This window comes from Nerophis ophidion, linkage group LG14 (genome assembly GCF_033978795.1).
Source record: "Nerophis ophidion isolate RoL-2023_Sa linkage group LG14, RoL_Noph_v1.0, whole genome shotgun sequence".
Taxonomy (NCBI): Eukaryota; Metazoa; Chordata; class Actinopteri; order Syngnathiformes; family Syngnathidae; genus Nerophis; species Nerophis ophidion.
Window position 1 is genome coordinate 53,208,576 of NC_084624.1, and position 12,449 is coordinate 53,221,024.

The window sequence follows — 12,449 nt, forward strand, 5'->3', positions numbered from 1 at the left end:
ATTGTCTCTGGCCCCCTGCCTGGGAGAGGCAATGATGAGAGATATAGCAGATTAGTCTCTCTTAACAGGTGGCTGGATAGCTTCTGCAGACAACAGGGATTTACGTTTATTGATAATTGGCCCTCTTTCTGGGGCAAACGTGGCTTGCTGAGGAGAGACGGCCTTCACCCTAACCAGGAAGGCGCTATCCTCTTGTCTCGGAACATAGACTTCGCATTGAGCCACATTTGACTAACTGCACTAGAGCAAGCCCGGTCACAGGCAATTACAGAGCCTGCTAGCCTGGGTATGGAGTCAGTTAAGTTAGAACTAGCCAGCGCCAGGCTGGATGATCCCTGTACACATAGCAATTTTCGTAGAATAATACACAACTCACAAAATGTTTTTTCTACTGTGTCTATGACTTCGTCAGAGTTAGACATGCGTTCTACTGAGGTGGCAAATTATGATGCGTTCAGTTTATCGCAGCGCCAAGTAGACAATCTGAAAATTCCCGTCATATCAATTCCTAGATATGGTCGTAATTATTTTAAGTACACTGCGCATAATAAACGCAACATTATTAATATTGCTACTACGGATAATTTTATCAACAACTCCTTAAAACAGCCCACTACCTATAATATGGGCTTTCTAAACATCAGATCTTTGTCTCCCAAAACGTTATTAGTCAATGAGGTCATTAGAGACAACAACCTTAACGTCATCGGTCTTAGCGAAACCTGGCTTAAACCAGACGACTTTTTTGCGATAAATGAGGCATCCCCTCCTAACTATACGAATGCGCATATTGCCCGTCACCTCAAAAGGGGAGGGGGTGTCGCACTAATATACAACGAAAACTTTAACTTTAGTCCTAACTTAAATAATAAATATAAATCGTTTGAGGTGCTTTCTATGAAGTCTGCCACACCTCTGCCTCTGTGCCTGGCCGTTATCTACCGCCCTCCAGGGCCCTATTCGGACTTTATTAGTGAATTCTCAGAGTTTGTTGCTGATCTAGTGACGCACGCCGATAATATAATTATAATGGGGGACTTTAATATCCATATGAATACCCCATTGGACCCACCGTGCGTGGCGCTCCAGACTATAATTGATAGCTGTGGTCTTACACAAATAATAAATGAACCGACGCATCGCAGCGGTAATACGATAGACCTAGTGCTTGTCAGAGGTATCACAGTCTCCAAAGTTATGATACTCCCGTATACTAAAGTAATGTCCGATCATTACCTTATAAAATTCGAAGTTCAGACTCATGTTCGGCAAGCTAATAATAATAATAACTGCTATAGCAGCCGCAACATTAATGCTGCCACAACGACGACTCTTGCGGACCTACTGCCCTCGGTAATGGCACCGTTCCCAAAGTATGTGGGCTCTATTGATAACCTCACTAACAACTTTAACAACGCCCTGCGCGAAACCATTGATAGTATAGCACCGCTGAAGTTAAAAAAGGCTCCAAAAAGGCGTACGCCATGGTTTACTGAAGAAACTAGAGCTCAGAAATTATTATGTAGAAAGCTGGAACGCAAATGGCGCACGACTAAACTTGAGGTGCACCATCAAGCATGGAGTGATAGTTTAATAACTTATAAACGCATGCTTACCTTAGCTAAAGCTAATTATTACTCAAATCTCATCCGCATTAATAAAAACGATCCAAAATTTTTGTTTAGTACAGTAGCATCGCTAACCCAACAAGGGACTCCTTCCAGTAGCTCCACCCATTCGGCAGATGACTTTATGAAGTTCTTTAATAAGAAAATTGAACTTATTAGAAAGGAGATTAAAGACAATGCGTCCCAGCTACAACGGGGTTATAGTAACACAGATACGATTGTATATACGGCGGATACTGCAAATATCCAAAATAGTTTCTCTCGTTTTGATGAAATAACATTAGAAGGATTGTTACAACGTGTAAATGGAATAAAACAAACAACATGTTTACTTGACCCACTTCCTGGGAAACTTATCAAGGAGCTTTTTGTATTATTAGGTCCATCAGTGTTAAATATTATAAACTTATCACTTTCCTCGGGCACTGTTCCCGTTGCATTCAAAAAAGCGGTTATTCATCCTCTCCTTAAAAGACCTAACCTCGATCCAGACCTCATGGTAAACTACCGACCGGTGTCTCACCTTCCCTTTATTTCGAAAATCCTCGAAAAAATTGTTGCAGAGCAGCTAAATGAGCACTTAGCGTTTAACAATCTATGTGAAACCTTTCAATCCGGTTTCAGGGCAAATCACTCGACTGAGACAGCCCTCGCAAAACTGACTAATGATCTATTGCTAACGATGGACTCTGATGCGTCATCTATGTTGCTGCTCCTCGATCTTAGCGCTGCTTTCGATACCGTCGATCATAATATTTTATTAGAGCGTATCAAAATACGAATTGGTATTTCGGACTCAGCCCTGTCATGGTTTAACTCTTATCTTACTGATAGGATGCAGTGCGTCTCCTATAACAGTGTGACCTCGGACTATGTTAAGGTAACGTGTGGAGTTCCCCAGGGTTCGGTCCTTGGCCCTGCACTCTTCAGCATCTACATGCTGCCGCTAGGTGACATCATATACAAATACGGTGTTAGCTTTCACTGTTATGCTGATGACACCCAACTCTACATGCCCCTAAAGCTGACCAACACGCCGGACTGTAGTCAGCTGGAAGCGTGTCTTAATGAAATTAAACAATGGATGTCTGCTAACTTTTTGCAACTCAACGCCAAAAAAACGGAAATGCTGATTATCGGTCCTGCTAGACACCGACCTCTATTTAATAATACAACTTTAACATTTGACAACCAAATAATAAAACAAGGTGACTCTGTAAAAAATCTGGGTATTATCTTCGACCCAACTCTCTCCTTTGAGTCACACATTAAAAGCGTTACTAAAACGGCCTTCTTTCATCTCCGTAATATCGCTAAAATTCGCTCCATTTTGTCCACTAAAGACGCCGAGATCATTATCCATGCGTTTGTTACGTCTCGTCTCGATTACTGTAACGTATTATTTTCGGGTCTCCCAATGTCTAGCATTAAAAGATTACAGTTGGTACAAAATGTGGCTGCTAGACTTTTGACAAGAACAAGAAAGTTTGATCATATTACGCCTGTACTGTATATACCTTTATATACATATATACATACATATATACCTGTACTGTATATACCTTTATATACATATATACATACATATATACCTATACTGGCTCACCTGCACTGGCTTCCTGTACACTTAAGATGTGACTTTAAGGTTTTACTACTTACGTATAAAATACTACACGGTCTAGCTCCAGCCTATCTTGCCGATTGTATTGTACCGTATGTCCCGGCAAGAAATCTGCGTTCAAAAGACTCCGGCTTATTAGTGATTCCTAGAGCTCAAAAAAAGTCTGCGGGCTATAGAGCGTTTTCCGTTCGGGCTCCAGTACTCTGGAATGCCCTCCCGGTAACAGTTCGAGATGCTACCTCAGTAGAAGCATTTAAGTCTCATCTTAAAACTCATCTGTATACTCTAGCCTTTAAATAGACCTCCTTTTTAGACCAGTTGATCTGCCGCTTCTTTTCTTTCTCCTATGTCCCCCCCTCCCTTGTGGAGGGGGTCCGGTCCGATGACCATGGATGAAGTACTGACTGTCCAGAGTCGAGACCCAGGATGGACCGCTCGTCGGGACCCAGGATGGACCGCTCGCCTGTATCGGTTGGGGACATCTCTACGCTGCTGATCCGCTTGAGATGGTTTCCTGTGGACGGGACTTTCACTGCTGTCTTGGAGCCACTATGGATTGAACTTTCACAGTATCATGTTAGACCCGCTCGACATCCATTGCTTTCGGTCCCCTAGAGGGGGGGGGTTGCCCACATCTGAGGTCCTCTCCAAGGTTTCTCATAGTCAGCATTGTCGCTGGCGTCCCACTGAATGTGAATTCTCCCTGCCCACTGGGTGTGAGTTTTCCTTGCCCTTTTGTGGGTTCTTCCGAGGATGTTGTAGTCGTAATGATTTGTGCAGTCCTTTGAGACATTTGTGATTTGGGGCTATATAAATAAACATTGATTGATTGATTGATTGATTGAAAAAAAAAAAAGCATGACTACCGTATTTCCTTGAATTGCCGCCGGGGCGCTAATTCATTTAAAACCTCTTTCACTCCGGCGTTTACCAAAGGCATGTGGTAAATTTAGGCCTGCGCTTATAAATTTGAGTGTGATGTAAGGATACCTTAATGAAAAGCACATTTAATTAAAAAAACATTAGTAATGGTCTTATATTTACTTATAAATAAAGTCCATGTCCAGCTCCTTCTGATCAAAAGTCTTCCTTATCTTTCTTCAGTTTTAAAAGTCTCTCTGTCTCGATGGAGATCTTCCTATATTAACTCCTGCTTCGATTGAAAGTCCAGTTTAGAAAACTGTTTTATTTTAGATATGTAATCCTCCATGTTAAAAGTGCAAGTGAGAGGAAAAGCTGCTCACTCTTGCTGCTTGTTGTCACTTCTTCTGCAGCCGAGTAGTCGCAAGAAGGATCACTAGCGCCCTCTACCACCAGGAGGCGGGAGTCATTTAATGACTCATATTTGACACACGCAGCTACGGTATATTAATAAAACATAGCTGCTTACTGTTCTTTTTGGCATATTCAATAGCTTGGACCTTAAATCCTACTGAATAGCTCTTAAACATCTTCCCTTTATGCGATTTCAAATGATTGAAATCAGCCTCCTCCATTTAGAAAATGATGACAGGTGAAGTGTCACTCGTGACGTGACGAGTTTGACCCGGTGGAAATTCTAGGCATATACTAATGATTCGGCGAAACAAGTTTGACCCGGCCAAAATTCTTGATGTGCGCTAATAAAAATAATATTTTGCGAAACGAGTTTGAGTTGGCGTTAGTCCTGAGTTGGCGGTAATGCTAAGCATGCTCTAATTATTTTGTGAAACGAGTTTGACCCGGCAGTAATTCTAGGCAGGCGCATACTATATACCCGGCGGCCATTCAAGGAAATACAGTATGTGCTATTCAAAGTCAATTGAGTGATGTAATTCACGTCCTGGCAATAAATACAAGCTGTGATAGCTGAGACATAATTCCTGGCTGGACTGTTCATCCTCCATCCTGTGGCGCTCGTGCCATCGCCGCCTCTAATCTGCTGGGATTCGGACGACCCAAAGGATTACATCATTCCATAATCTCAAACTCTAGAGCCGCAGTAAACACGGACACCTTTTCCCCCGGATGCGTAATGGCTGCTGAAGGGCGCCGTGCAGCCAAGCAGTGCCCACTTTTACATGATCTTGTGCGTAATCACATGATGATGGGACTTGCATTAAGACACACCACTAAACAGTTATTTCTGTCCTTCCAGATGAGCAGAAGCAAATAACCCCAGCCATCAATAACCACAGCCATGAGGCCGCGTTGACGCTGACTTCCTTTCAGGGAAATACAAGAGTTGTGGCATGTCAGACGACAACTTTATTTTACACAGGTGTGAATGCAGCCTTTGAGAGGTAAAAACGAATTGTGGTGTATCAGGATTAGTTCAATCTGACCTGGTTTCCTCGATGTAGACCGACTCCAACACAGACGCCGCGTACTCCAAGTTCTTCTTGAGGTCGGCCAAGGAAGCCTCTCCTCTCTCCAGCTGCTTGACCAGACATCTTAATCTAAAACAGAGATTCAACAAATGGAATTACCTCCTCTGCTATCCTGACATGATCCATCAGGGCTGGCTGAGGTTACTTCCGTCTGCGCTGGCGGCGTTCAGGTTTTGTGACCGTGACAAGTCAGTCCTCAGGTGCAGGAAATAGCAACAGTTCAGAAAAAGATTGACAACAATCTTGCATAAAAGTCATGTTTATTTTTTAAATGGCATCCCCATCAAAACCAGTCCAACATCATTAATGATGTGAACAATGCAGTAGACCAGTGGTCCCCAACCATTTTTTTTTTAATTAATTTTAATTTTTTTAAATTATTATAACATTTTTATTTTGTATTAAATCAACATAAACAACACAAGATACACTTACAATTAGTGCACCAACCCAAAAAACCCTCCCTTTTTCATGACAAAAAGTAACATAAAAATAAGCCCCCTCAACGCCCCTCCGCCGGGCCGCGGGAAAAATGATCAAGCGTTGACCAGACCGCATCTACAAAAGGTTGGGGACCACTGCAGTACACGACTTTGTGCTGTGACAATTCATCCAGCGTTGACTTGTGAAATTGTTTTGAATAAAATAGATCAAAGGCTTCACGGTGGAAGAGGGGTTTGTGCGTCTGCCTCACAATACGAAGGTCCTGAGTAGGCCTGGGTTCAATCCTGGGCTCGGGATCTTTCTGTGTGGAGTTATCCATGCGTTTGTTACGCCTCGTCTCGATTACTGTAACGTATTATTTTCGGGTCTCCCCATGTCTAGCATTAAAAGATTACAGTTGGTACAAAATGCGGCTGCTAGACTTTTGACAAGAACAAGAAAGTTTGATCACATTACGCCTGTACTGTATATACCTTTATATACATATATACATACATATATACCTATACTGTATATACCTTTATATACATATATACATACATATATACCTATACTGTATATACCTTTATATACATATATACATACATATATACCTGTACTGGCTCACCTGCACTGGCTTCCTGTGCACTTAAGATGTGACTTTAAGGTTTTACTACTTACGTATAAAATACTACACGGTCTAGCTCCAGCCTATCTTGCTGATTGTATTGTACCATATGTCCCGGCAAGAAATCTGCCTTCAAAGGACTCCGGTTTATTAGTGATTCCCAAAGCCCAAAAAAAGTCTGCGGGCTATAGAGCGTTTTCCGTTCGGGCTCCAGTACTCTGGAATGCCCTCCCGGTAACAGTTCGAGATGCTACCTCAGTAGAAGCATTTAAGTCTCACCTTAAAACTCATTTGTATACTCTAGCCTTTAAATAGACTCCCTTTTTAGACCAGTTGATCTGCCGTTTCTTTTCTTTTTTTCCTATGTTCCACTCTCCCTTGTGGAGGGGGTCCGGTCCGATCCGGTGGCCATGTACTGCTCGCCTGTGTATCGGCTGGGGACATCTCTGCGCTGCTGATCCGCCTTCGCTTGGGATGGTTTCCTGCTGGCTCCGCTGTGAACGGGACTCTCGCTGCTGTGTTGGATCCGCTTTGGACTGGACTCTCGCGACTGTGTTGGATCCATTATGGATTGAACTTTCACAGTATCATGTTAGACCCGCTCCACATCCATTGCTTTCCTCCTCTCCAAGGTTCTCATAGTCATCATTGTCACCGACGTCCCACTGGGTGTGAGTTTTCCTTGCCCTTATGTGGGCCTACCGAGGATGTCGTAGTGGTTTGTGCAGCCCTTTGAGACACTAGTGATTTAGGGCTATATAAGTAAACATTGATTGATTGATTGATTGATTGATTGATTGAGTTTGCATGTTCTCCCCGTGAATGCGTGGGTTCCCTCCGGGTACTCCGGCTTCTTCCCACCTCCAAAGACATGCACCTGGGGATAGGTTGATTGGCAACACTAAATGGTCCCTAGTGTGTGAATGTTGTCTGTCTATCTGTGTTGGCCCTGCGATGAGGTGGCGACTTGTCCAGGGTGTACGCCACCTTCCGCCCGATTGTAGCTGAGATAGGCACCAGCGCCCCCGTGACCCCAAAGGGAATAAGCCGTAGAAAATGGATGGATGGATGGATGGATGGAAAATAGATCAAAGTTTTATTGACAGCTGGCCCTTTAAGTAAGGTCAACTGCAGCAAAAATGAGGCGTTAGTTGGAAAGTCCTTATGAATAACAACTTCATGTCTAACTTTTCATAATGGTTTGGACTGCATGAGAAAGTGCAAATAAAAATATAGATCCCTGCTCACCTCCGCTCCTAAACCAACAATGACACCAGGGGACAACGACGGGGGCACAGGACTGCTACTTTTCAGAGGTGGTATAGTACCGAATATGATTCATTAGTATCTGGGTACTATACTGATGCCGGTATAGTACGGGGTGTAACGGTACATGTTTTGTATTGAACCGTCCTTCAGACTCATCTGCCAGCTTCATGTTCTTAGTGTAGAGCAGCCAGCAGAGGACAACCTTCACAGAAAGATGCAAGGAATGCTTCATAAGATAAGCAAAACAATTTTCTACTTGAAGATGTGGCTGACAAAAACAAACAACAGGTGGAGCGCCATCGCCCGACCTCACCTGGCGGCCGATGTTTATCTGCTTAGAGTTTTGCTGCCACAGAAGGGTCAACAAATTAACCTCGCCAAACCACATGGACTCCTGAGGATTCTGGTTTATCATCTCACAAATCCATCATCCATCAGGCTTCAGACCGATAAGAGAGGGATGAGGAGGGCAGCCAGGACATAAATGGAGGACAACGTGGGGACACTTTAGTTGTGCCATTAAAAAGACAGAAGAGCAAGATTGTAAACAATGGCGGCCCATTAAGAGATTGCAGCGTTTCCAATACTTTCATTTACAAAAACCCCGTTTCCATATAAGTTGGGAAATTGTGTTAGATGTTAATATAAACAGAATACAATGATTTGCAAATCCTTTTCAACCCATATTCAGTTGAATATGCTACAAAGACAACATATTTGATGTTCAAACTGATAGACATTTTTTTATGCAAATAATCATTAACTTTCGAATTTGATGCCAGCAACACGTGACAAAGAAGTTGGGAAAGGTGGCAATAAATACTGATAAAGTTGACGATCGCTCATAGAACACTTATTTGGAACATCCCACAGGTGTGCAGGCTAATTGGGAACAGGTGGGTGCCATGATTGGGTATAAAAACAGCTTCCCAAAAAATGCTCAGTCTTTCACAAGAAAGGATGGGGCGAGGTACACCCCTTTGTCCACAACTGCGTGAGCAAATAGTCAAACAGTTTAAGAACGTTTCTCAAAGTGCAACTGCAAGAAATTTGGAATTTCAACATCTACGCTCCATAATATCATCAAAAGGTTCAGAGAATGTGGAGAAATCTCTCCACGTAAGCGGCATGGCCAGAAACCAACATTGAATGACCATGACCTTCGATCCCTCAGACACTGTATCAAAAACCGACATCAATCTCTAAAGGATATCACCACATGGGCTCAGGAACACTTCAGAAAACTACTGTCACTAAATACAGTTTTTCGCTACATCTGTAAGTGCAAGTTAAAGCTCTACTATGGAAAGCGAAAACTATTATCAACAACATCCAGAAACGCCGCCGGCTTCTTTGGGCCCGAGATCATCTAAGATGGACTGATGAAGAGTGGAAAAGTGTTCTGTGGTCTGACGAGTCCACATTTCAAATTGTTTTTGGAAATATTCAACATCGTGTCATCCGGACCAAAGGGGAAGCGAACCATCCAGACTGTTATAAACGCAAAGTTCAAAAGCCAGCATGTGTGATGGTATGGGGGTGCATTAGTGCCCAAGGCATGGGTAACTTACACATCTGTGAAGGCACCATTAATGCTGAAAGGTACATACAGGTTTTGGAAGAACATATGCTGCCATCTAAGCGCCGTCTTTTTCATGGACGCCCCTGCTTATTTCAGCAAGACAATGCCAAGCCACATTCAGCATGTGTTACAACAGCGTGGCTTCATAAAAAAAAAAGAGTGCGGGTACTTTCCTGGCCCGCCTGCAGTCCAGACCTGTCTCCCATCAAAAATGTGTGGCGCATAATAAAGCGTATAATACGACAAAAACTGTCGAATGACTGAAGCTCTACATAAAACAAGAATAGGAAAGAATTCTACTTTCAAATCTTCAACAATTAGTTTCCTCAGTTCCCAAACGTTTATTGAGTGTTGATAAAATAAAAGGTGATGTAACACAGTGGTGAACATGCCCTTTCCCAACTACTTTGGCACGTGTTGCAGCCATGAAATTCAAAGTTAATTATTATTTGCAATAAAAAATAAAGTTTATGAGTTTGAACATCAAATATGTTGTCTTTGTAGTGCATTCAACTGAATATGGCTTGAAAAGGATTTGCAATTCATTGTATTCTGTTTATATTTACATCTAACACAATTTCCCAACTCATATGGAAACGGGGTTTGTAGATTTCACAAGTAGTACGTGTTAATCTAATCATCTGTTTTCCTTAACAATAAGCGGCAGGGAGCCGGAGGGGAGAGAGGATATGGACATGACTGAAAAGTCACGTTGCGAGGGAGAAAGACTTTTGATTACATTAAAACCTTTGTTGAAAACTGCACGCTTGGCTCTTGTGTCTACAGTGGAGCTGCTAGAGAGTTTCTTCATGAACATTCAGAATATTTGCTTACCGTCACAACGGCCACAAACCTGGAGGACCTTTTTTCAACTCTAATTTAAAGAACTTTTTCATCGTCCGCCAAACTAAACTCCATGAAGCAACAAGCTTCATGGAGTTTAGATGTTGTCTGTCACTTGACAGGAATCAAAACGTGACCTTAGAACGGAGACACGAATGGAATGTGATGCTAAGAAACTTCTCCCCTGCCTTCACAGCTGCCACTTCCTGTGCAGTGTGAGTCTGAAGACGTGATTGCGCGGAAGGCAGAGCTGATGTGATGATGGCGCACTAATGACGGTTATTAAGAGCAGCTGTGCGCCACACCGCCTGTCTGCTAATACCGAGCAACAGGAAAAAACTTCTCTGCTATATCGCTCATCAAAAAGGTTGGGCTTACTCTACGTGCTTTTTGCTCATCTTTTTCTTACAAGATCGTTCAGCGGTCTGGCTGAAACGGTCGTCGACGTAAGCCGGGGGTCGGCGACGCGCGGCTTTTGAGCCACAAGCACTTTGCTCTTTAGCGCCGCCCTAGTGCAGGGGTCGGCAACCCAAATTGTTGAAAGAGCCATATTGGACCAAAAGTACAAAAACAAATCTGTCTGGAGCCGCAAAAAATTAAAAGCCATATTACATACAGATGGTGTGTCATGAGATATAAATTGAATTATGAGGACTTTAAGACATTTAAGTCTCATCTTAAAACTCATCTGTATACTCTAGCCTTTAAATAGACCTCCTTTTTAGACCAGTTGATCTGCCGCTTCTTTTCTTTCTCCTATGTCCCCCCCTCCCTTGTGGAGGGGGTCCGGTCCGATGACCATGGATGAAGTACTGACTGTCCAGAGTCGAGACCCAGGATGGACCGCTCGTCGGGACCCAGGATGGACCGCTCGCCTGTATCGGTTGGGGACATCTCTACGCTGCTGATCCGCTTGAGATGGTTTCCTGTGGACGGGACTCTTCTTGGATCCGCTTGAACTGAACTCTCACTGCTGTCTTGGAGCCACTATGGATTGAACTTTCACAGTATCATGTTGGACCCGCTCGACATCCATTGCTTTCGGTCCCTTAGAGGGGGGGGGGGGTTGCCCACATCTGAGGTCCTCTCCAAGGTTTCTCATAGTCAGCATTGTCACTGGATGTGAATTCTCCCTGCCCACTGGGTGTGAGTTTTCCTTGCCCTTTTGTGGGTTCTTCCGAGGATGTTGTAGTCGTAATGCTTTGTGCAGTCCTTTGAGACATTTGTGATTTGGGGCTATATAAATAAACATTGATTGATTGATTGATTGACTTAAAAGAAACTAAATGAGCTCAAATATAGCTACAAATGAGACATAATGATGCAATATGTACATACAGGTAGCCTAAATAGCATGTTAGCATCGATTACCATGAATTGATTAACGTGGACCCCGACTTAAACAAGTTGAAAAACTTATTGGGCTGTTAGCATTTAGTGGTCAATTGTAGGGAATATGTACTGTACTGTGCAATCTACTAATAAAAGTATCAATCAATCAAACAAAAGCTTGCAGTCATGCAGCGACCAAATACCGTATTTCTTTGAATTGCCGCCGGGTATATAGTATGCGCCTGCCTTGAATTACTGCCGGGTCAAACTCGTTTCGCAAAATATTATTTTTATTAGCGCATGTCTAGAATTTCTCTTTTCGCCAAATAATTAGCATATGCCTAGAATTTCCGCCGGGTCAAACTCGTCACGTCACGAGTGACACTTCACCTGTCATCATTTTCAAAATGGAGGAGGCTGATTTCAATAGTTTGAAATCGCATGAAGGGAAGAAGATTAAGAGCTATTCGGTAGGATTTAAGGTCCAAACTATTGAATATGCTAAAAAGAACAGTAAGCAGCTATGTTTTATTAATATACCGTAGCTGCGTGTGTCAAATATGAGTCATTAAATGACTCCCGCCTCCTGGTGGTAGAGGGCGCTAGTGATCCTTCTTGCGACTACTCGGCTGCAGAAGAAGTGACAATGAGTGACGTGATATGTGCTAAGACGGATATGACGCGGGGGGTGCAGGACGGACTTTTTAGGATGTAACACCACTATGCTGGCTATGTAAACAACCGGGCTGAAATA

The 12,449-nt window shown here is 43.0% G+C and overlaps 1 protein-coding gene across 4 annotated transcripts in view; it reads right to left on the bottom strand.

The window, feature by feature from the left end:
- Positions 1-12,449, bottom strand: part of pde1cb (phosphodiesterase 1C, calmodulin-dependent b) — a 316,561-nt gene that overhangs the window by 76,316 nt on the left and 227,796 nt on the right. For all 4 annotated transcript variants that reach the window (XM_061921038.1, XM_061921040.1, XM_061921039.1 and 1 more), the window contains one exon: positions 5,574-5,687. In XM_061921038.1, the coding sequence (XP_061777022.1) occupies positions 5,574-5,687 (114 nt within the window). The remainder of the gene's footprint in view (positions 1-5,573; positions 5,688-12,449) is intronic.